General features: G+C 45.4%; 1 protein-coding gene across 1 annotated transcript in view; it reads left to right on the top strand.

Annotated features, from left to right (window-relative positions):
• Nucleotides 1-25,621, top strand: part of TGFB1I1 (transforming growth factor beta 1 induced transcript 1) — a 133,766-nt gene that overhangs the window by 29,421 nt on the left and 78,724 nt on the right. The window contains exons 3-4 of the mRNA XM_030210350.1: nucleotides 1,146-1,222; nucleotides 18,393-18,523. Of these exons, the coding sequence (XP_030066210.1) occupies nucleotides 1,146-1,222; nucleotides 18,393-18,523 (208 nt within the window). The remainder of the gene's footprint in view (nucleotides 1-1,145; nucleotides 1,223-18,392; nucleotides 18,524-25,621) is intronic.

The following is a 25,621-nucleotide window of genomic DNA, read 5'->3' as shown; positions in this document are numbered from 1 at the left end:
ATTATATTTTGTGTCCTCTTTTTTGTCACTCAAATATGGTAACCCTTTTCTAATATGTGTGGCCAGGTTCCTTTGCTGGAACTCACAAACTATAGCCCAGTCTTTCCTTCTCTATATCTCAGAAGGGATATAGAGGGTTCCCTGCACCCTCAAGCATCCAAAAAGGCGGCAACTTAAGCAGTTCTGACCAGGGGGATGTAGCCAGACCTCTGCGGGAGGGGGGGTCCAGAGCCCAAGGTAGGGGTGCACATTTTAGCCCGCCTCCCACAGCCGCCAACCCTCCCCACCCCCACCACTTTCAACCCCCTGCTGCTGCCGCAAGGTACCTTGGCTGGCGGGGGTCTCTAACCCCCGCCAACTTTAGTCTTCTTCAGCGACGGTCTCTGGTGCGTTCGCTGATCTGTGCTTTGAGTCCTGACATTCAGCACGTCCTGCACGTTCCTTTACATGCAGGGCGTGCTGGACGTCAGGATTAAATCTGTGGGGGCCCATGCCCCTTGGCCCCACCTAGCTACGCCCCTGGTTCTGACACCTGTATACCTCAGTATCACTCCTTAGGCTTTTCTTATACCAGCTTGGGTAGCTTAGTATGTGGCTCTGTGAGCTGGAACCTATATTGCTCAAGCTTACACTTAGGCTTGAAGGAGCTCCCCCTAATGGTAAAGGTCAGAGGCAGGGGAGATATCAGGAGCCAAAAACAGGGTTTCAACAGTGAGTCAAGGTTTTATAGTCAGGGAGGTTTTCCTTCCACATCCTGTGCACTTCCACTGATTATAATTGTTACTCCTATATTCTTTTGGCTTTTGTCAGCTTCTCAATCTTTGTTTAAGAGGGCAGAAGGTACACTTGTCAAGTATTGTCTGAGGTCAGACAAGAGGTAAAATTTTGTTGGTTCAGGTACTGGCAATGGGAATCCAAGCAGATGACACTTCTGCTAGAGTACCAGCTGCCCTACATATGGATTTTGAATGTAGTCCAAAAGTTGAGATTTACACATAGATTCCATGTGCATTGCTACAAGCTTGACATTTAGATTTCATCTGCATTGTCTAAAGATTTGTATGTAGATCCTGGGTGCATCTTTTTGATGGTTATTTTTGTGTTGTTGTCTTTCCACATTACCTGATCCACATACCTCCTGACAGGTAGTGACCCCAGCCATGCCTGCAGACCTTGCCCCTGTGCCTACCCACATGGGAGGAGATAAGGATCACCTGTACAGGTAATAGTTCAGGACTAAATCACAGATCTGTGTTTTTGGAATTTTTTATTTATTTTATTTTTTGTTTTTGGAATTTTTTATTTATTTTATTTTATTTTTTGTTTTTGTTACATTTGTACCCTGCGCTTTCCCACTCATGGCAGGCTCAATGCGGCTTACATGGGGCAATGGAGGGTTAAGTGACTTGCCCAGAGTCACAAGGAGCTGCCTGTGACTGAAGTGGGAATCGAACTCAGTTCCTCAGTTCCCCAGGACCAAAGTCCACCACCCTAACCACTAGGCCACTCCTCCACTCTGCTTCTGGCCTTCATTCCAGCTTTAACATATCGGTATCAGGGGCGTAGCTAGGTGGGGCCACGGGGGCATGGGCCCCCGCAGATTTAGCCATGGCCCCCCTGCTTACCCCCCCCCCCCCCGCCACATTTGACACCCCCCCCCCCCGCCGCCACCAACCCTCCCCCGCTGCCGCCGTCAGGTACCTTTGCTGGTGGGGGTCCCCACCCCCCCACCAGCTGAAGTCCTCTTCAGCGCTGATCTCCGGGGCAGTGATGATCTGGATTCTGTTTCTGTGAGTCCTGATGTCCTGCGCGTGGGAACGTGCAGGACAGCAGGACTCAGAAACAGACTCCAGATCAGTGAACGCGCCGGACTCGGAGACCAACGCTGAAGGGGACTTCGGCTGCTAGGGGTTGTGGACCCCCACCAGAAAAGGTACCTGGCGGGGGAGGCTTGGTGGCGGCAGCAGGATGGGGGGGTCGAAAGGGACAGGGGAGGGGCAGCGGTGCCGGGGGGGTGGTTGTCAAAAGAGGCTGAGGGGGTCGGCGGTGCCGTGGGTGGCTAAAATGAGCCCCCTCACCTCGGGCTCTGAACCCCCCCTCCTGCCGAAGTCTGGCTACGCCCCTGATCGGTATGTAGAAGAGAAGCAGAGATACACCAAGTGACCTATATGATACCTGATAAATATCTAAAGACATAAGCTCTCTTCAACTGTCTTTCCTGTATTCATGCTTAAAAAAACCGAAAGTTCAGACAACACAACATCCACTAAAAGCAAAGCAAGTTTTTTAGGGACTGTCATAAATAGTATGTGGAACATGAATGTGATTAACACTCAACATCCTCTTACTTCTTGTGTATTAGAGGAGAATGAGTCTGATTAGAATATTGGGGCTGATCTTATTCTTGATTCCCCGTACTATTTATGTTAATATCTGAAAAACATTCTTTTTCTTGGTTGAAGCACATTTGTTGCCATCACTGTTTTGTTTCTCTCTTTCATTGCTATGTATCTTTGTGATACTTGCTTGCAGGTGTGCAAAATATTTAGAACTGGGTGTCAGTCAAAATGTTTTAATTTATTTCATGTATTTATAAAAATACTATCCATCCAGATAATCTAAGCAAACTCTAATACTCTCACAGACCAGTATTCAAAGGCACTTATGGAATTGGTGGCATCAGCTGCATTAGTGCTTAAAAACCAAAAAGACTGCGGTGGTTCCATAGATAAATTTGGCTGATTTATTCATAGAATGGTGAAATTTACCAGTCAATGAAAAAAACATAACTTCATCAGAAAAATTTAGCTGCTGAGCACATACAATATCTATTGAAATGCTGACAGGAGAGTAGCAGATATAACGGGCCATTTAAAGTTATACATGGTTTTTCAAAGTGCCAATACATATCTGACACTGAAAATCTTTAAATGGTCTGTCGAAGTGTAATGGCCACACTGATGAATATTGACTTCTCAGTATTGAATATAATCATCTAATATAGACAGAAGGATGCTTGGGTGCATTGGAAGAGGAATGGCCAGTAGGAAAATGGAAATCATAGTGCTTCTGTATAAGTCTCTGGTTAGACCTCATTTGGAGCTCTGTGAACAATTCTAGAAATCACACCTTCAAAAAGATATAAACAGGATGGAGTCAGTCCAGAGGGTGGCTACTAAAATGGCCTTTAACCTTTGTCACAGAGCATATGGAATAGACTTAAGACTTCAATATGTGTACTTTGGAAGAAACCCAGGAGAGGATAGATATGACACCTGGATGTGCATAATCGAACAGGGCGGCCAAGTTTTCATGAGGGCGTCCTCACAGGATGACCCTGCGAAGGGGCGGGAAAACCCGTATTATCAAAACAAGATGGACGTCCATCTTTCGTTTCGATAATACGGTTGGGGATGCCCAAATCTCAACATTTAGGTCGACCTTAGAGATGGTCGACCTAAATGAGATGGTCGTCCCCGGTTTTCAACCGTAATGGAAACCGAGGACGCCCATCTTAAAAACGACCAAATCCAAGCCCTTTTGGTTGTGGGAAGAGCCAGAATTTGTAGTGCACTGGTCCCCCTGACATGCCAGGTCACCAACCAGGCACCCTAGGGGGCACTGCAGTGGACGTCACAAATTGCTCCCAGGTGCATAGCTCCCTTACCTTGGGTACTGAGCCCCCCAACCCCCCTCCCAAAACCCACTCCTCACAACTGTACACCACTACCATAGCCCTAAGAGGTGAAGGGGGGCACCCATATGTGGGTACAGTGGGTTTCGGGTGGGTTTTGGAGGGCTCACATTTACCACCACAAGTGTAACAGGTAGGGGGGGGTGGACCTGGGTTCGCCTGCCTGAAGTGCACTGCACCCACTAAAACTGCTCCAGGGACCTGCATACTGCTGTCATGGAGCTGGGTATGACATATGAGGCTGGCAAAAACAAATTTTAAAGATTTTTTTTTTTTTAGGGTGGGAGGGGGGTTGGTGACCACTTGGGGAGTAAGGGGAGGTCATCCCCGATACCCTCCAGTGGTCATCTGGTCAGTTTGGGCACTTTTTCATGGCTTGGTTGCAACAAAAAATGGACCAGGTAAAGTCGGCCGAGGACGCCCATCTCTTAATCATGCCCCAGTCCCACCTTTGCTATGGTGCCGACGCCCTCCATGAACTTTTGGTCGTCCCCGTGACGGGAAGCAGTTGAGGATCCTCAAAATCGGCTTTCGATTATGCCGATTTGGGTGACCCTGAGAGGACACCCATCTCCTGATTTGTGTCGGAAGATAGGCACCCTTCTCTTTTGAAAATAAGCCTGATAGTAACATAGTAACATGGCATATGATGGCAGATAAAGACCAGCATGGTCCATCTAGTCTGCCCAAAGAGGCAGCTAGAGCTGCTCCTGGCACTCTGTTCAAGTTACACTCTGTCATGTTCAAATACTGCATTACCAATTAGGCAGTCATGCAATCATGGAAGAGTGGTTGTATAAATTTTGGTGCAGCATAGTCACATTTTCCCAAGGACAAGCAGGCCATATTCTCACATGTGAGTGACGTCATCCATGTCACCCGGTGCAGAACATAAACAGCTAAAAACAGCTTTTTTGAGCACATGCAGCATCCCCACCATGCATACGTCAGTGCCTTCCCGCCCGCCTTGAGAGCACAGGACCATCATTTTCTTTTCATCCATAGTGAGGAGAGAACATGATTGTCCCATGCTCCTCACAGTGTCTGGTGAGTGAGCATCTTTTTTAGGGCTTTGTGCCTTTCCTTCAGGGTTTTTCTGCCCTGATGTTTTGTTTCTCTTTCTTTGGAAAGGTCCCTCTCCCTTCCCTTATAATCTTACTTCATTTCTTATTTTTCCCCACTTCTAAGTTTCCTTTATTTTTGATGCGCTCATTGGGCCCTCTTAGGCCTGAGCTCCATTCGGGTAATTCTCCCTCGATTTTTCTAGTGAGTAGTCATCATCAAGTCATTTCATTTAGCCACGGCTGTTTTCCCTTCCATGTCATTGAAGGTTCCCAATGGTTTAAGCGCTGTAGCCTTTCCCGATGCCCCATCTCAATGAGCGCATCTGGGCCATGCTCCCTGAACTTTTGGTGGGGTTTTTACAGCAGTGTGCATTGGCATCTGGGGTGCTTGCACCAGCCGTACCACTTCCTGCTCCCCCCCCCCAAGGCCCTCATCCTGGGGTGAGGTCTCCGAAGCCAGTATCCCATTCGGCACCAGTATTGACAGCCACCTATGTAGGCACCCCTGTTGATGTAGGAAGCTACGCCGGAGTCAAGGTTGGAACCCATTCCTTGATGCCCTTCTCGAGAACATTGCTCCTGTGTTTCAAGGCAGGCTCGGTCTCAGCCCTCCCATGAGGAGTTTTTCACCGACACCGATGAGGAACGCTCATGGGAGTCTGATGAGGATCCATGGTACTTCTTAGAGGAGGAGTCCTATGGCATCCCATTTGACCCCTCCCCTCCAGAGGAAAGGGTGAAATCTACACCTGAGTGCCTTTCCTTCCCAGGTTTTGTGTGGGAAATGGCATCTGCTATTCCCATTCATTTGTAGACCGAGGATGAGCTCAGGGCTGAGATGTTCGAGGTCCTGGACTATGAATCTCCTCCTAGAGAGCCTGTGACAGTCCCTCTTCATCGAATCCTGAAAGATATTCAGGTGAAGCACTGGAAGTCCCCTCTGTTGGTCCCTGTCCTGCCCAAGAAGATAGATAACATGTATTGGATCCAGACCTCTCCAGGGTTTGATAAGCCTCAGTTACCTCATCATTCCCTGGTGGTGGAATCCATGCTGAAAAGAGCCAGGAGTTCTAGAGACTCTGCTTCAGTGCCCCCTGGCAGAGAAGCTAGAACTCTGGGTTCTTTTGGATGGAGGATGTATCAGGCTTCTATGCTCATCTCCCTTATTCAATCTTACTAGCCCTGGTAAGAGAACACTATTTTACTTTGTGTTTTGGGAACTTAAAGATTGGGGTTTAAAGGAGGAATTGTAGGTTAGTGATAGGCAAAATAAAAATATAAAAAAGCAAATTTTATCAACTAATCTCCATAGTCTTTCCCCTTAGTTTTAAAAACTTTGTACCACAGCATTAACAGATAGACTCTAGCAGGCATTGCAGGATCTAGTTTAGTATTAAGGGGGGAATAAAAAGAGAGAGAGAGAAGCAAGTATTATTAACTAGTTGCCATAGTGTACAACCCTTTTCCCATAGTTTTAAACTGAAATTTTCTCTAGAAATAGGCATTTTTCCCATAGTTTTAAACTGAAACCTTTTCTAGAGGTAGAAACTTAACAGCCCAAAACTCTTGTTCTAAAAAGCAGTTATTTTCTGTTCTTTGCCTGCTGGAGAGGTAGCAAGTCCAGCGACCTCAATTAGGTGCTAGCTAAGGTGTGAGGAAGTAGAATATTTCCATAGGTTGCTGAGTTAGCTTCAAAGAGCCTGTTTAAAAAAGGCCCCTTAGATTCAAAACAATATAAAGAGGAAATGTCCCACTGAACTTTCTTTCTGAGAAGTTATGAGAGAAGAGGACATTTCTTTGGTAAGTAAACACTATTTTGCTTTGTGCTTTGGGAACTTAAAGATTGGGGTTTAAAGGAGGAATTGTAGGTTAGTGATAGGCAAAATAAAAACATTGAAAAGCAAATTTTATCAACTAATCTCCATAGTCTTTTCCCCTTAGTTTTAAAAGCTTTGTACCACAGCATTAACAGATAGACTCTAGCAGGCACTGCAGGATCTAGTTTAGTCTTCGTGCCCACCCCTAGGACAACTCTTCACTTACAGTTATTGTAATTAGGGTAACAAGCAAGGAGTGCTCTTACAGAGTTTTAAATACATTTCATTACCATCTAAGAAGGAAACACTAAATAAATCATACTATATACTATATAAACTTAGACACTTTTATATTAGGCTAATATCCTTAATACTATAGCAAGTTTTAAATTATTGAAAAACTCAAAAGCACTAAGATGGAGTCAGCAGTCCAGCAGCGAGAGGGGTGCTATCCAGTCTTTTGCATTGAGTGTCATATGTATGATTATCTCCCAGTTGGCGAGATGTCATATGTGTGTGCCTGATGCAAAGAGCTCCTAGCTCTCAGAGAATGTATCCGTTCTCTTGAGGCTAGAGTAGCAGACTTGGTGGAGCTGAGGGAGACAGAGAGGAACATAGAGGAGACCTACAGATATGTTATAGAGAAGTTCCACCTCCAGTCTGGTAGGCCCTGTGCTACCTTGGAGGAGGGAGGTCTCCTAGAAGGAGAGCATCACCCTGGTGAAGTAGAAAGTACTCCTGTAGCCAGGACCTGCCCACCAGGGGATGCACTATCCTCTCGCACTGAAGATATGTCTCCCAAGTGCTGCCCGGGGGGGAGGGGGAGGGTTAGGACAGCTGTTGTAGTTGGTGATTCGATCATTAGGTATATAGATAGCTGGGTGGCTGGTGGACATGAAGATCGCCTGGTGACTTGCCTGTCTGGTGTGAAGGTGGCGGACCTCACATGTCACCTAGATAGGATTTTAGATAGTGCTGGGGAGGAGTTGGCTGTCTTGGTACATGTGGGTACCAATGACATAGGAAAATGTGGGAGAGAGGTTCTGGAAGCCAAATTTAGACTCTTAGGGAGTAGAGGAGTGGCCTTGTGGTTAGGGTGGTGGACTTTGGTCCTGGGGAACTGAGGAACTGAGTTCGATTCCCACTTCAGGCACAGACAACTCCTTGTGACTCTGGGCAAGTCACTTAACCCTCCATTGCCCCATGTAAGCCGCATTGATCCTGCCATGAGTGGGAAAGCGCAGGGTACAAATGTAACAAAAAAAAAAAAAAAAAGCTGAAATCCAGAACCTCTAGGGTAGCATTTTCTGAAATGCTACCCATTCCACGCGCAGGGAGGTGCAGGTTGGAGGGTTTTAGATTTGTTAGGAACTGGGCAACATTCTGGGGAAGGGGGAGCCTATTCTGAAAGGATGGGCTCCACCTTAACCAGGGTGGGATCAGGCTGCTGGCATCAGCATTTAAAAAGGAGATAGAGCAGCTTTTAAACTAGAAACGGGGGGAAGCGCATGGTTCGGGATAAGGTATCTTTCAAAGATATCACCAAAACAGGGAAGATAGGGTATCAGGATAGTGAGGTTGCAAAAGAGACCATAGTAGATCAGGTGACCTTAAATAAAAATTTAAAAAAAAACAGACAAAAGATTGCAAATTAATACTGTCAAGTACTAAGCATGATGTAAATAGGAACAACAAACATAGTTTGAAATGTCTACTGTATATGCGAATGCCAGGAGCCTAAGAAATAAGATGGGAGAGTTAGAATATATTACACGAAATGAAAAATTAGATATAATAGGCATCTCTGAGACCTGGTGGAAGGAGGGTAACCAGTGGGACACTGTCATACCGGGGTACAAATTATAGTGATAGGGTGGATCGAATTGGTGGAGGGGTAGCATTGTATAGTAACGAGAGCCTTGAATCAAATAGATTGAAAATTCTGCAGGAAACAAAACTCTTCTTGGAATCAGTATGGATTCAAATTCCACGTGTAAAGGGGAAAGGGATATTGATAGTGTACTACCCGTCCGCCTGGCCAGGATGAACAGACGGATGCAGAAATGTTAAAGGAAATTAGGGACGGAAACAAACTGGGCAACACAATAATGGTGATTTCAATTACCCCAATATTGACTGGGTAAATGTAACATCGGGGCACGTTAGGGAGGTAAAATTCCTTGATGAAATCAAGGACTGCTTTATGGAGCAGCTGGTACAGGAGCCGATGAGAGAAGGAAAAATTCTAGACCTAGTCCTTACTGGAGCGCATGATCTGGTACGGGAGGTAACGGTGCTGGGGCCGCTTGATAACAGTGATCATAATATGATCGGATTTGATATTAGCTTTGAAGTAAGTATACATAGGAAATCAAATACGTTAGCGTTTAACTTTAAAAAAGGAGACTATGATAAAATGAGAAGAATGGTGAAAAAAAAACTTAGAGCAGCGGCTGCGAGGGTCAAAAATTTGCATCAGGCGTGGATGCTGTTCAAAAACATCATCCTGGAAGCCCAGGCCAAATATATTCCGCAAATTAAAAAAGGAGGATGGAAGACCAAACGACAGCCGGCGTGGTTAAAAAGTGAGGTGAAGGAAGGTATTAGAGCTAAAAGAAAATCCTTCAGAAAATGGAAGAAGGAACCATCTGAAAATAATAAGAAACAGCATAAAGAATGTCAAATCAAATGCAAAGCGCTGATAAAGAAGGCTAAGAGGGACTTCGAAAAAAAGATTGCGTTGGAGGCCAAAACACGTAGAGGGGCATAATCGAACGGGGATGACCATCTCTAAGGACGTCCTGGGAAAGGGACGGGGACACCCGTTTTATCGCAACAAGATGGACGTCCATCTTTCATTTCGATAATAACAGTCGGGGACGCCCAAATCTCAACATTTAGGTCGACCTTAGAGATGGTGAACCTAAATGTTGAGATGGTCGACCTTAGAGATAGTTGTCCCCGGTTTTCGGCGATAATGGAAACCAGGGACGCCCATCTCAAAAACAACCAAATCCAAGCCATTTGGTTGTGGGAGGAGCCAGCATTCATAGTGTACTGGTCCACCTGACATGCCAGGACACCAACCAGGCACCCTAGGGGGCACTGCAGTGAACTTCAAATTGCTACCAGGTGAATAGCTCCCTTACCTTCGGTGCTGAGCCCCTCCCAACCTCCCCCCCCCCAAACCCACTCCCCACAACTGTACAACACTACCATATCCCTAAGGGGTGAAGGGGGCACCTACATGTGGGTACAGTGAGTTTCGGGTGGGTTTTGAAGGGCTCACATTTACCAGCACAAGTGTAACAGGTGGGGGGGGGGGCCTGGGTCCACCTGCCTGAAGTGCAGTGCACCCACTAAAACTGCTCCAGGGACCTGCATACTGCTGTCATGGAGCTGGGCATGATATTTGAGGCTGGCATAGAGGCTGGCAAAAAATTAAAATTTTTTTTTTTTTTTTTTTAGAGTGGGAGGGGGTTGGTGACCACTGGGGGAGTAAGGGGAGGTCATACCCAACTCCCTCCGGTGGTCATCTGGTCAGTTTGGGCACCTTTTTGAGGCTTGGTCATGAAAAAAAATGGATCAAGTAAAGTCGGCCGAGGACGCCTATCTCTGAAGTACGCCCCAGTACCGCATTCGCTATGCCTCTGACACGCCCCCGTGAACTTTGGTCGTCCCCGTGACGGACTGCAATTGAGGACGCCCAAAATTGGCTTTTGATTATGCTGATTTGGGCGACCCTGAGAGAAGTACGCCCATCTCCCGATTTGTGTCGGAAGATGGGCGCCCTTCTCTTTCGAAAATGCCCCTGATAGTAAAAATTATTTTAGGTGTATTAAAACCAGGAAGCCAGCAAAAGAATCAGTTGGACCGCTAGATGACTAAGGAGTAAAAAGGGCGATCAGGGAAGACAAAGCCATAGCGGAGAGATGAATTCTTTGCTTCGGTCTTCACCAAGGAAGATTTGGGTGGGATACTGGTGCAAGAAATGGTATTCGAAGCTGACGAGTCGGATAAACTTAACGAATTCTCTGTAAATCTGGAGGATGTAATGGGGCAGTTCTACAAACTGAAGAGTAGCAAATCTCCTGGACTGGATGGTATTCATCCCAGTGTCACGTCTGTGGCCGTGACCCCTCTCCGACTCACCGTACTTCCGGCGGTCAGCTTTTGAGCTGGCTCCTGTCTGTTCTTCCTGTGTTAGTTCTGTCTCTGTGTGCTGGCTGCATTGGATTGTCTGTGTGCTGTTTCCCGTTCCAGACTTCAGCCAAGTCCAGTCCGGATCTTCCAGCCTGCCAGACTTGCTTGTTTTGTTTGAACCTGCACAGCACTCTTAGTTGCCTGGTGATTGCAGCAGTGAGCCTCAGCTGCTGCTGGTCTTATTAGCCATTTTGAAACTCTCTGCTTTGCCTTTGCATCGTCTAAGGTCCCTGGTATGTTGGTGCGCTGTGCACTTCTGCCTAGGCTGGTTTCTTGTTTTAGTTTCTTGCCTGATTCTGCTGTCTGCCCAGACCCGGCTTGTTTCCTGGTTTTCTCTGCTGCCTGCCCTGACTTGGCTTGTTTTCTGGTTTTCTTTTGTGCCTGCTGCCTGTCCCTGATCTGGCTAGTATCCTGGTTTTCTCTACTGCCTACTGCCTGCACTGACTTGGCTTGTTTTCTGGTTTTCTCTTTTGCCTGCTGCCTGTCCCTGACCCAGCTAGTATCCTGGTTTTCTCTTCTGTCTGCTGCCTGCCCAGACCAGGCTTGTACCTTGGAGCCCTCTAGGGACAGAGAAAGTATCTGCATACAATGTGTACAGTGCTGCGTATGTCTAATAGCACTATAGAAATGATTAGTAGTAGTTATTCTACTGTTCTGTGTCTAGTTCTTGGTTGTCTGTTTGTGTCTTGTTTTCAGTGTCTTGTTCCCTGTTTTAGTGGCTGCTTGCAGCTTTCAGTCCTGCCCGTGAGCTTTCCCTTCCTTGCCCTGCTGCCCCTGTATGTTCCTTTCCCCTCTGACCCTCAGTCCTGGTTCAGCCTAGTGGGTATCCAGCCCCGCCTTGCCCAGTAAGTCCTGCTGGCCACTCGCAGTCAGGAGCTCAACTCCTGATGAAAGGTGGCCAAGTGCAGGTGAAGTTTAAGTGTGCCTGCTCTGCTTTCCTGCTTGTTTGCCTCTGCTGCTACTCCAGTCCGGGGGTCCAGTCCTGTTCTGCCTAGTCGCCGGTGTGGGGTGGTTTTGCCTGCCGCTCCTCGGCAGTGGCCCAAGGGCTCACAATCCGAGTTCCTGCGTGTTTGGAAAACGTGACACCCAGAGTACTGATAGAACTAAAAAATGAACGTGCGGAGTTCTTGTTAGTAATATGTAATTTATCCTTAAAATCGAGCGTGATACCAGAAGATTGGAGGGTGGTCAATGTAACGCCGGTTTTTAAAAAAGGTTCCAGAGGAGATCCGGGAAATTATAGACCGATGAGTCTGACGTCAGTGCCAGGCAAAATGCTAGAGATTATTATAAAGGACAAAATTACAGAGCATATTCAAAAGCATGGATTAATGAGACAAAAGTCAACATAGATTTAGTGAAAGGAAATCTTGCCTCACCAATCTACTACATTTTTTTGAAGGGGTGAACAAACGTGGATAAATGTGAGCTGGTTGATATTGTGTTTCTGGATTTTCAGAAGGCGTTTGATAAAGTACCTCATGAAAGACTCCAGAGGAAATCGGAGAGTCATGGGATAGGAGGTAGTGTTCTATTGTGGATTAAAAACTGGTTAAAAGGTAGAAAACAGAGAGTAGGGTTAAATGGTCATTGTTCTCAATGGAGAAGGGTAGTTAGTGGGGTTCCCCAGGGGTCTGTGCTGGGACCACTGCTTTTTAACATATTTATAAATGATCTAGAGATGGGAGTAACTAGGGAGGTAATTAAATTTGCTGATGACACAAAATTATTCAAAGTTGTTAAATCACGGGAGGATTGTGAAAAATTACAAGAGGACCTTACAAGACTGGGAGACTGGGTGTCTAAATGGCAGATGACGTTTAATGTGAGCAAGTGCAAAGTGATGCATGTGGGAAAGAGGAACCTGAATTATAGCTACGTCATACAAGGTTCCATGTTAGGAGTCACAGACCAAGAAAGGGATCTAGGTGTCATCATTGATGTTACGTTGAAACCTTCTGCTCAGTGTGCTGCTGTGGCTCAGAAAGCAAATAGAATGTTAGGTATTACTAGGAAAGGAATGGAAAACAAAAATGAGGATGTTATAATGCCTTTGTATCGCTCCATGGTGCGACCGCACCTCGAATATTGTGTTCAATTCTGGTCACCTTATCTCAAAAGATATAGTGGAATTAGAAAAGGTGCAGAGAAGGGCGACGAAAATGATAAAGGGGATGGGATGACTTCCCTATGAGGAAAGGCTAAAGCGGCTAGGGCTCTTCAGCTTGGAGAAAAGGCGGCTGAGGGGAGATATGGTAGAGGTCTATAAAATAATGAGTGGAGTAGAGTGGGTAGATGTGAAGTGTCTGCTTACGCTTTCCAAAAATACTAGGACTAGAGGGCATGTGATGGAGCTACAATGTAGTAAATTTAAAACGAATCAGAGAAAATTTTTCTTTACTCAATGTGTAATTAAACTCTGGAATTCGTTGCCAGAGAATGTGGTAAAGGTGGTTAGCTTAGTGAAGTTTGAAAAAGGTTTGGACGGCTTCCTAAAGAAAAAGTCCATAGACCATTATTAAATTGGACTTGGAGAAAATCCACTATTTCTGGGATAAGCAGTATAGAATGTTTTGTAGTTTTTTGGGATCTTGCCAGGTATTTGTGACCTGGATTGGCCACTGTTGGAAACAGGATGCTGGGCTTGATGGACCTTTGGTCTTTCCCAGTATGGCAGTACTTATGTACATGAGCCTGTACTTGCGGACCTTGGTGCGCAGTATGTCTAATTTGGTGGATTCTCTCACACTCCTGAACCGGCTGAATCACTTTACCAGTTGGTCAAGCAGCAGAAGGTGTGTAGAAAGTTCTTGGCCAGGAGCGCCTATCACACCTTTTATGTGGTGTCCAGGATCTCTGCCCAGAGTATAGTGTTGCGCAGACTCTCATGGGTGCATGTCACTGACTTGGACCCAGCTGTCCAGCAGAGATTGGTGGATGCCACATGCCAGGGAAATAATGTTTTTGGTGACAAGGTGGAGAAGATCCCTGACCTCATCAAGAAACACACTGACACCATTGATATTCTCTCCTGCGAGATACCTTCTGCACCTTCCTCCTCATCCAGGAGGTTTTTGGGCAAGTTGAAGAGGGGTCTTTACTACTCTCAGAGACATAAGTATGCTCCTTCTCATCAGCCTCAGCACCGGTCCCGGTTCTCATCAACAGCATGCATCCAAAGCTTTTGACTGGCTCCAGCAGAGCATAGCTGTACTAAATGTAACCATCCCAGATGGCCTGTTGGTCAGGAGAGAATGAATTTTTTCCAAGAAAGGTGGCCCCTTTTAACCTCCAACCAGTGGGTTCTCCAAATAGTCCATCTCAGTTACGCCTGCATTGGCATCAACGTCCACCAAATTTCCCACTGAGAGTGTCTCACTTCAGCTCTGAGCACAAGCAGGTACTTGCAGAGAAACTCTCCGCCCTTCTAACGGCCCATGGGGTTGAGCCTGTTCCATCAGGGAAAGAAGGGCAGGGATTCTATTCCGGGTACTTCCTTGTGCCCAGGAAAACAGAGGGGATGAGTCCCATCCAAGACTTAAGTGCCCTGAACATATTCCTGGTCAAAGAAAAGCTCAGGATGGTTTCCCTGGGCACCTTTCTCCCCATGATTCATGAAAACGATTAGCTATGCTCTCTGGACTTAAAGGATGCTTGCACTCACATCCCGATACTTCCAGGTCACAGGGTACCACGTGTTGCCTTTAGGCCTCTCGGCTCCCATGGTTTTCACCAAGTGTCTTGCAGTAGTTGCAGCATCACTACACAGTCTGGGAGTCCATCAGGCGTATTTTCGAAAGAGAAGGGCACCCATGTTCCGACACAAATCGAAAGATGTGCATCCTTCTCTCAGGGTCGCCCAAATCAGTATAATCGAAAGCTGATTTTGGGCGTCCTCAACTGCTTTCCATCACAGGGATGACCAAAGTTCACGGGGGCGTGTCGGAGGCGTAGCAAAGGCGAGACTGGGGCATGCCTAACACGGGTGTCCTCGACCGAAAATGGAAAAAAGAAGGGCGTCCCTGACAAACACTTGGACAACTTTACCTGGTCTTTTTTTTTTTTTCTTACGACCAAGCCACAAAAATGTGCCCTAAATGACCAGATGACGACCGGAGGGAATCAGGGATGACCTCCCCTTACTCCCCCAGTGGTCACTAACCCCCTCCCACCCTCCAAAAAAAATTAAAAAAATATTTTTTCCAGCTTCTCTGCCATCCTCAAATATCATACCCAGCTCCATGACAGCAGTATGCAGGTCCCTGGAGCAGTTTTAGTGGGTGCAGTGCACTTCAGGCAGGTGGAACCAGGTCCACTCCCCCCCACCTGCTAGACTTGTGGTGGTAAATGTGAGCCCTCCAAAACCCTCCCGAAACCCACTGTTCTGGACCGGGTGACATGGATGACGTCACTCACATGTGAGAATATGGCCTGCTTGTCCTTGGGAAAATGTGACTATGCTGCACCAAAATTTATACAACCACTCTTCCATGATTGTATGACTGCCTCGTTGGTAAAGCAGTATTTGAACATGACAGAGTGTAACTTGCACAGAGTGCCAGGAGCAGCTCTGGCTGCCTCTTTGGGCAGACTAGATGGACCAAGCTGGTCTTGGTATCTGCCATCATATTTACTATCAGGCTTATTTTTGAAAGAGAAGGGCACCCATCTTCTGACACAAATCAGGAGACAGGCGTCCTTCTCTCAGGGTCGCCCAAATCGGCATAATCGAAAGCCGATTTTGAGGATCTTCAACTGCTTCCCGTCACAGGGACGACCAAAGTTCACGGGGGTGTCGGCACCATAGTGAAGGCGGGACTGGGGCATGATTAAGAGATGGGCGTCCTTGGCCGATAACGGAGAAAAGAAGGATGTCCCTGACAAGCACTTGGCCAACTTTACCTGGTCCATTTTTTCTTGGCACCAAGCCATGAAAAGGTGACCACCGGAGGGTATCGGGGATGACCTCCCCTTACTCCCCAAGTGGTCACCAACCCCCTCTCCCACCCTAAAAAAAAAATCTTTAAAATTTGTTTTTGCCAGCCTCAAATGCCATACCCAGCTCCATGACAGCAGTATGCAGGTCCCTGGAGCAGTTTTAGTGGGTGCAGTGCACTTCAGGCAGGTGGACACAGGTCCACCCCCCCCCCCCCCACCTGTTACACTTGTGGTGGTATTTGAGCCCTCCAAAACCCACCAGAAACCCACTGTACCCACATGTAAGTGCCCCCTTCACCCATAAGGGCTATAGTAGTGGTGTACAGTTGTGGGGAGTGGGTTTTGGGGGCTCAGCACACAAGGTAAGGGAGCTATGTACCTGGGAGCAATTTGTGAAATCCACTGCAGTACCCCCCTAGGGTGCCCTGTTGGTGTTCTGGCATGTCAGGGGGACAGGTGCACTACGAATGCTGGCTCCTCCCACAACCAAAGGGCTTGCATTTGGTCATTTCTGAGATGGGTGTCCTTAGTTTTCATTATCGCCGAAAATCAGAAACAACCAAATCTAAGGACGACCATCTCTAGGGACGACCTAAATGTCAAGATTTGGGCGTCCCTGACCATATTATCGAAGCAAAAGATGGACGTCCATCTTGTTTCGATAATACGGGTTTTCCCACCCCTTCGCCAGGACGTTCTGCGAGGATGTCTTCAGGAATGCTTGGGCTCCCCTTTTGATTATGCCCCTCCACGTCACCCCCACACCCTAGTTTAAATGTCTAGAGACATTCTGTCTCAATTTATCCCCAAGGATCTGTTTTCCTGCCACAGAAAGATGTATCCCATCATTACAGTAGAGATTTTGTTTTCCCCATATATTGCCCCATCTTCCTATGTATCTAAAACCTTCCTGTTGACACCAGGCTTTGAGCCACTTATTGAACTTTTCTGTGTTATGTAATTGTTCCTCTCCCTTTCCATAAGTTGGTAGTACTTTGGAAAAAGCTACAGTCTGAACCAAAGACTTAGCCCCTTCCACAGCTTCTGGAAAGTTCTCTGCATTCCAAGTGTGCTATTGTTGGCCAGATCATTTGTCCTCTGGTGAATTACAATATCAGTGTTAGAATCCTTACTCTCTTCTCTGATCACAGTTAGTATTTGGTATTCCTACTGAAGGAAGGTCCTGGAAGGCATTTAACCTTGTTATTAAATACCTCCATGGTATAAATGCACAGGAGGCAAGCTTTTTTCAGCTGAAAGGAAACTTTGGAATGAGGGGGCATAGAATGAAGATGAAAGGAGTAACCTAAGGAAATATTTCTTCACAAGAATGGTGATGAGTTCATGGAATGGCAATGGCATCCCTGTGAAGGTGGTAGATACAAAGACTGTAAATTCAAGAAAATTTCAGACAAGTAAATAGGATCTCTAAGAGAGAGGAAGGGCTATGGTCTTTATCTGTCTTCATTTTCTCTGTTTCTATGACTATATAATTCTGACACAAAATATTAAAATTATCAACAAATTACAAAGGGGCCTTCCACTGTGCTGCAGTAGATGCTAATGTGTGCCTAATGCAAGGTTAACAGCTTAACACAAGACAAACTAAAGTGTCCAGTGTTAGTTTTGCTGTCTGCTTGCTAAGCACATGGTATTTATTTTAAAATTCTGGGGTTAAAGGTGTGTGGCATGGGTGTGGAATGGGCAGAGAGTGGGCATGGGAGCAGTGACCAGTTAGTGTATGCACATTAGCACTTGCCAATTGGTTACCGCAAGGTTGCAGTAAGAGCCTTTACCGCCTCCTAAATAGGAGGCGGTAAGTTCTCTTGTAGTAATTGTTTTCAATTGCTGCACACTAATAGTAACATTAGCACATGGTCATTAATGAAATAAACAGAAAAAAGGCCATTTTATGGCCATGGTAAAAGTGGCCTTAATATGCAGGAAAGACCCATATAAGGACATGCTGAGGCAATTTGTTACTGCAGCTTAGTAAAAGGACCCCAAAGACAAGACTCTGTATCAAAAATAACACTCATATAAACCATGGATTTTTTTTTATTATTCATAACTTTTTCATTTGATATTTTCTGTATTTTCTTGGAAGGGGGTTGTTTATGTTAGGGGCTTTGAATATTGTGCTTTTCTTTTGTTTCGCTGGTTTTGTTTTCTTGCTTTTCATTTGGTTTTCTTTTTTTTTTTTGCTTTTTCATTGATATTTGCTTTTCATTGATCTCTTCTTCCCCCGTTACCTCCACTTTTGCATGGCCCAGCACCCGAAGCATCCCTGGTTTATGTCAACCCACTTGGGTCTAGGCTTGTACCAGTGATAGCAGTGTCTTAAACTTGGCCTATAGCAACACCAGGTGCCAGATTTTTCAGTATCTGGGTGATCTGGTGCCTAAAATGTTTTCACACCTGAGATTTTTCTAATGATGCACCTTCAGTTTCCTTAATGGCTGGAGCAACTAAGGAGGAGTTTTCAAAATAAATTTATAAATACCTAATATTTTTTCTTCAGGGAATAGAAGAAAGTGAGAAAGGATAGAAAGGCATCTTAATCATTCATTCTGTTTGCTGCCAGCTGAAATAGCTAAAGAAACCTGATTCTTAGTATTGCACCTTCAAACTGTGTTGCTCTATATATTCAAATTTTTGTTCTAATTAATGTTTCAGCACTGTGTGCAAACCCCGGACACCCAAAGGGAAGGATCAGCTGCTCTTCTCTTCCTCTTTCCTAGGAGGAGGTCTGTGTGAACTGGACCGCCTGCTGCAGGAGCTGAACGCCACACAGTTTAATATAGCAGGTACAATGAATCGAACAGCTCTTCAATCCATATTTGCCTTTTGTATTGGCTAGCTTCATTCTGCAGTTTGAACATCCAGGCCCTGTAGTTTCATAGGATCTTCCAGCTCCATGCATTTAAACCGTCAGACTAAAGTTAGCTAACAGAGAAGTAAAATCTGTCATGAAGCGTCTCTGTCCTCCTGTTGTCAATGGAGGGAAGAGGGAGGGTTCATGAAGTGGGGGTTGAGAGAAAGATGGATTCATCTAGGGGTGTTGGGAATGGGGAGAGGATGAGGGGTGTTGAAGAGATGAATTGTCTAGGGTGTGGGTAGAGAAGATAGAGGATCACACAGGGTGTGGGTGCATGAGATAGAGCAGTGATGGCGAACCTTTCAGAGACCGAGTGCCCAAACAGCAACCCAAAATCGAATTATCACAAAGTGCTGGTACTCATTATGGGCGGGGTCACCACATATGACTCCACCCCTATGATAGCCACACCCCTTACACCAGCCATGGTGCATATAAACAGACATCATTGAAAATAATATACTAGTATAGGAGAAAAAAAATAACATTATTTTCTTCCATTATAAATCATTTCTGTATGCTGTTACAGCTCCAGTATTCCCAGTGCAAAATAAGACAGCAGATGTAAATTCTCAAATTCGACATATTCCAAACACTAAAATGAAAATAAAATGATTTTTCCTACCTTTGTTGTCTGGTGGTTTTGTTTTTCTATCCATATGGGTTCTAGTCACTGATTCTGCTGCTCTCTATCTGTTCTCTTAACTCCGTTTCCAGGGCTTCCTTTCCATTTATTTCTTTACTTTCCTCCTTTCTTCTTCATTTCTTGCCCTCCATCCATGTCCAGCAACCCTCCTCTCCCCTCCAGCCACAAATGTCCAGCAACCCTCCTCTCCCCTCCAGCCACAAATGTCCAGCCACCCTCCTCTCCCCCCCTGCCCTCACTCCCTCCCAGCACCCACCATCAGGCCTCCCTCCCACCCAGCACCCACCATCAGGTCTCCCTCCCTCCCAGCACGCAGCAGCAGCAGGCCTCCCTCCCACCCAGCAGCACACAGACAGCACCAGGCCGGCCTCCCTCCAACCCAACAAGCATCGGGCCGCCCGCACGTCCTCCCTCCCTCCCAGCACCAGGAACCCCCCTCCTCCTAAAATTTAAAAAGCGTACCGTCCTCGGAGTCGGGGTTAAGGCGGCGTGCGTCGGCAGCGAAGCATGTGTTCTTCGCTCGGCGCACCTTCAGCCTTTCCTGTCTCTCAAGCTCTGGTCCCGCAGCTTGAGAGACAGGAAAGACCGAAGGCACGCTGAGCGAAGAACACGCGCTTCGCTGCCGACGCACGCCGCCTTAACCCCGACTCCGAGGACAGTACACTTTTTAAATTTTAGGAGGAGGGGGGTTCCTGGTGCTGGGAGGGAGGGAGGACGGGCGGCCCGATGCTTGTTGGGTTGGAGGGAGGCCAAAGGGAGGGAGAGTGGGCGGACCAGCAATGGCGACGGCGCGCGTGTCAAGGGAGAGGGCTCTGCGTGCCCTCTCTGGCACGCGTGCCATAGGTTCGCCATCACTGAGATATAGGATCTTGCATGGTTCCCGGGAAAAAGAAGGGGGCGTGAGGGGAGGTAAGGCAGAGAAGACAATTGTAGGGTGCAGATGAGGGAGGAGACAAGAGGTCTGTGAAGGAGAGAAAATGGAGAGGATCCTTCAGGGAGAGAAGAGGAGAACCCCTTTCCCTATGATATCTGGATGTCCTCCAAAATCTTTATGCTATAGTTGGCCCTGACTAAGATATTCAGATGTTTCTAATTCATCTCCCTGCAAAAGCTGAACCAGTTTGAATTGTTCTACAGTGGAGGTCTTATAATTTCCCATGCTCTGTGCTGTGCTGGCAGCATATTATAATAGTTTGAGGTATTGTGTAACTTTTGACCCCCCCCCCCTAGTTTAAGTTTCCTGCATTGCAACTTAGTGGCCTTTCTTCCTTCAGTAAGATATATATATATATAACATCAGCCTAGGAATTATATATAAAAAACAATTCCTAGGCTGATGTTATTGCTTTGGCTCTGTCCACAGGATGAGCTATGTTGGAAGGGATCTTAATACATATTCTTCATCAGTCAGATCAGTTTGGCTTGCATATGCCATAGATTTGGCATGCTCGGGCTTGGGAAGGATGGGACTGGATGCTGCTATTGTGGTGGCTAGGGCTGGTGCAAAGGTTCTGTGTGCCTTCGACAAATGAACCTTTGGCCTGCGACCCTCCCCCCCTTCCGTAAGGCTTGCACCACAAACACATACTGACCTGCAATCATGTGTTTTGAAATACTCATGATGTCAGCCTTTAGGAAGAGGAGGAAAAACAGTAGGTGCTACAGCATAGGATCCTGCCACCTGTCTGGTTGACTTGCTTCTCTCTTCAACTGGCAGGGCATGGGGATCCCTGCCAGCCATGCGCTTCCAGCATGTTAAGCTGCCTCCCAGATTCTGACAACTCAGCTGACTGGCTAGCTGTGCCTTGTGGTGGCACCATTTCTGGTGTTGGCCTCTGTTTACTAGTGAGTGACATGGAGGATGCACCTTGATGGAGCTTGCTCTTTCAACTCTCTGGCCAGTGCTGCTGGAATGTCTCACTTGGAAAGGGGAAATTGAAGATGTAGGAAGAAAAAGAGGAAAAGTCAAAATCATTAGAAAGAAAAACAATATTTGTTAATATTATATTGATATTTACATGGTGCCCTAAAACAAAACAGAAAATGTAGATCAATATAAATGGTATACAGTTAATTCTTTTGGGTGATGTTTATTTTTGGGTTGTCTCTGTGCAGCACCATACCAAGGGCTGTGGGAGGGATGCGGCCTGCACAGGGTACAAATATGGAGGGGTGCAAAAATTGTTTCCAGTTCACCTTCTCTCATTGGCAGTGGCAAAGCAGGTGGGGTAGGTTGGGCAGGGGGCACCAGTGAGCAAGTCATACAGGTACATACATACATAACTGTTGCCATACTGGGGAAGACCAAAGGTCCATCAAGCCCAGCATCATGTTTCCAACAGTGGCCAATCCAGGTCACAAATACCTAGGAAGATCCCAAAAAACTACAAAACATTCTATACTGCTTATCCCAGAAATAGTGGATTTTCCCCAAGTCCATTTAATAATGGCCTCTGGACTTTCCTTTAGGAAGCCGTCCAAACCTTTTTTAAACTCCACTAAGCTAACCGCCTTTACCACGTTCTCTGGCAACGAATTCCAGAGTTTAATTACACATTGAGTGAAGAAAACTTTTCTCTGATTCGTTTTAAATTTACTACATTGTAGCTTCATCGCATGCCCCCTAGTTCTTGTATTTTTGGAAAGTGTAAATAGACGCTTCACATCTACCTGTTCAACTCCACTCATTATTTTATAGACCTCTAGCATATCTCCTCTCAACTGCCTTTTCTCCAAGCTGAAGAGCCCTAGCCGCTTTAGCCTTTCCTCATAAGGAAGTCGTCCCATCCCCTTTATCATTTTTGTCGCCCTTCTCTGTACCTTTTCTAATTCCACTATATCTTTTTTTGAGATGCGGCGACCAGAATTGAACACACTATTCGAGGTGCGGTCGCACCATGGAGTGATGCAAAGGCATTATAACATCCTCATTTTTGTTTTCCATTCCTTTCCTAATAATACTTAACATTGTATTTGCTTTCTGAGCCGCAGCAGCACACTGAGCAGAAGGTTTCAACGTATCATCAACGACGACACCTAGATCCCTGTCTTGGTCTTTGACTCCTAATGTGGAACCTTGCATGACGTAGCTATAATTCGGGTTCTTCTTTCCCAAGTATCACTTTGCACTTGCTCACATTAAACGTCATCTGCCATTTAGATGCCCAGTCTCCCAGTCTCGTAAGGTCCTCTTGTAATGTTTCACAATCCTCCCGCGATTTAACGACTTTGAATAATTTTGTGTCATCAGCAAATTTAATTACCTCACTAGTTACTCCCATCTCTAGATCATTTATAAATATGTTAAAAAGCAGCGGTCCCAGCACAGACCCCTGGGGAACCCCACTAACTACCCATCTCCATTGAGAATACTGACCATTTAACCCTACTCTCTGTTTTCTATCTTTTAACCAGTTTTTAATCCACAATAGAACACTACCTCCTATCCCATGACTCTCCAATTTCCTCTGAAGTCTTTCATGAGGTACTTTGTCAGACGCCTTCTGAAAATCCAGATACACAATATCAACCAGCTCCTCCTTTTCCACATGTTTGTTCACCCCTTCAAAGAAATGTAGTAGATTGGTGAGGCAAGATTTTCCTTCACTAAATCCATGTTGACTCTGTCTCATAAATCCATGGGATCATACTGTAGCTTAGTATGATCCCATCTCTGTGATATCTACAATCTGGATCTGTTCAGTTTGCTCATATTGATATTATGGTAGGCAATGAAATATGAAGCTTTGGATGTGTTCTCTCCTACAAATAGCAGCCCAGGTCACGGCATGCGTTGCAAGCATATGGCAGAAGAGATGGTCAAAGCACACACACACAAACGAAAAAAATATAGCACAAAGGGCAATCAATTATGCAATAGTCAGGAGTCCTTTATTGATAGACTTGACATTGGCCGCGTTGTGGCGTCACTATGCCTGCATCAGGGGTCAAATGAATTGCAACTGGGCTCTTAAAAAATGTCATTGATTCAGTGAGCTATTATATGACATTTTTCAAGAGCCCAATTGCAAAATACAGAGTGATGTTGTTACAGAAAATTAGAGAATCAAGAGAAGAGTGATATATTGTTCATTGCAGGTTATGACTTCGTTGTGTTGCTGAGTTCAGTTACTTAAGTTGGATCAGTAGTGTATGCCTTTTCGAACATTCATGGCTGCTGCATCTTTGCGCTCACAGCGCATGGATTAGTTCACCATGAGGATTTCTGAACGAACATATTTAACTGGATAATTTTTTTAATGTTCAATGAGATATTCCTGTTGACTGTGAACATCGGTGCCATAATGAGTGTGTGAACACTTTGAGGTTGTTTGATTCAGTGAGCTATTATAACAACCTCAAAGTGTTCACACACTCATTATGGCACCGATGTTCACAGTCAACAGGAATATCTCATTGAACATTAAAAAAATTATCCAGTTAAATATGTTCGTTCAGAAATCCTCATGGTGAACTAATCCATGCGCTGTGAGCGCAAAGATGCAGCAGCCATGAATGTTCGAAAAGGCATACACTACTGATCCAACTTAAGTAACTGAACTCAGCAACACAACGAAGTCATAACCTGCAATGAACAATATATCACTCTTCTCTTGATTCTCTAATTTTCTGTAACATCATCACTCTGTATTTTTTTCATCACCGGAGGTGGCTAACACCTCACGGTACTATGTAAGCCACATTGAGCCTGCAAAGAGGTGGGAAAATGTGGTTTACAAATGCAACAAATAAATGCACACCACCAAGACTCAATCATAACATTTTTTGAGTATTGTATTCCAGTTTTTCTCTGTAGTAATGACAATAATAAATAATGTTTAAACCAGTAAAACTGAAATATGAGCTGGGAATCTCAGAGCTGCCACAAACAGAAATCACTGATATACAATGACTTTCATATGGCCATTATGTAGATTGCAGCCTTGTGTTTTCTGAAGGGTTTAATGTTGTCCAGGAATTTCCATTTTGAAAAAAAGGAATATGAATTGATTTTGTAGGTCCTTGATTTAGTCTGTCCCCTTTGTTCACTCTTTCATGCCGTTCCTCAACATTTTGGAGGTGGGAGCAGGAGATTAAGAAGCATAGGACTGTCAGTTCAAATCTTGAACTCTGGCTGTGGGAGGAGGAGAAGCATTGGGAGAAACTACTCTATTTGTTTTTTTAATTTAAGGGAGGTCTTTATTAATATATCAAGGATAAAAGAATAATGGAAAAAAGTTTTAAAGTATAACAGAAACAGCACAGTAACATGTTGCCTGATAGTCAGCGCTATTTAACTGGCCAGGAACATCTCATGGCCAGTTAAATAGCGCTTAACCAGCTATCTGCGAATATTCAGCTGGAGATAGCCGGTTATTTCCCACTGAATATTCCCAGTCAGCGCTTAGTGGATAACTGGCTATATCGTGTGATATAGCTGGCTATCTGCAAATATTCAGCACATCGCCAGCTAAGTTTGGCGGTCAAATTGGGCTGCTGAAATAGCAGGCCTATCTTTGGCTGGTTTCAACTTAACCAGCCAAAACCAAACTGGATATTCAATTGGTTATGAGTGGATTGGATTACTGCAATGCCATGTACCTGGGTTTGGCAAAATCCAGTGTTAGGGCATTGCAGGTTGTCTAGAATACAGCAGCATGGCTTATCTCTGGTCAGTCACATTTTCAGCATATCTCCCCAGTATTGAAGGATTTTCATTGGTTACCAGTGGAGAAAAGAATTGTTTAAGATTTTGCTTTTAATTCATAAAAACTGACTCTTGATTATTATTTGAGAACTGTACATAAGTACATAAGTAGTGCCATACTGGGAAAGACCAAAGGTCCATCTAGCCCAGCATCCTGTCACCGACAGTGGCCAATCCAGGTCAAGGGCACCTGGCACGCTCCCCAAACGTAAAAACATTCCAGACAAGTTATACCTAAAAATGAGGAATTTTTCCAGTCCATTTAATAGCGGTCTATGGACTTGTCCTTTAGGAATCTATCTAACCCCTTTTTAAACTCCGTCAAGCTAACCGCCCGTACCACGTTCTCCGGCAATGAATTCCAGAGTCTAATTACACGTTGGGTGAAGAAAAATTTCTCCGATTCGTTTTAAATTTACCACACTGTAGCTTCAACTCATGCCCTCTAGTCCTAGTATTTTTGGATAGCGTGAACAGTCGCTTCACATCCACCCGATCCATTCCACTCATTATTTTATACACTTCTATCATATCTCCCCTCAGCCGTCTCTTCTCCAAGCTGAAAAGCCCTAGCCTTCTCAGCCTCTCTTCAAAATTTATCAGCTGAACAGGTCCCTTAAATCAGCGGGTACTTGTTTACTATCCATTCCAATTTTGCAGAAGATTCATTTTGA

This window comes from Microcaecilia unicolor, chromosome 7 (genome assembly GCF_901765095.1).
Source record: "Microcaecilia unicolor chromosome 7, aMicUni1.1, whole genome shotgun sequence".
Classification (NCBI taxonomy): Eukaryota; Metazoa; Chordata; class Amphibia; order Gymnophiona; family Siphonopidae; genus Microcaecilia; species Microcaecilia unicolor.
This window is presented reverse-complemented; position numbering and strand designations above follow the sequence as displayed.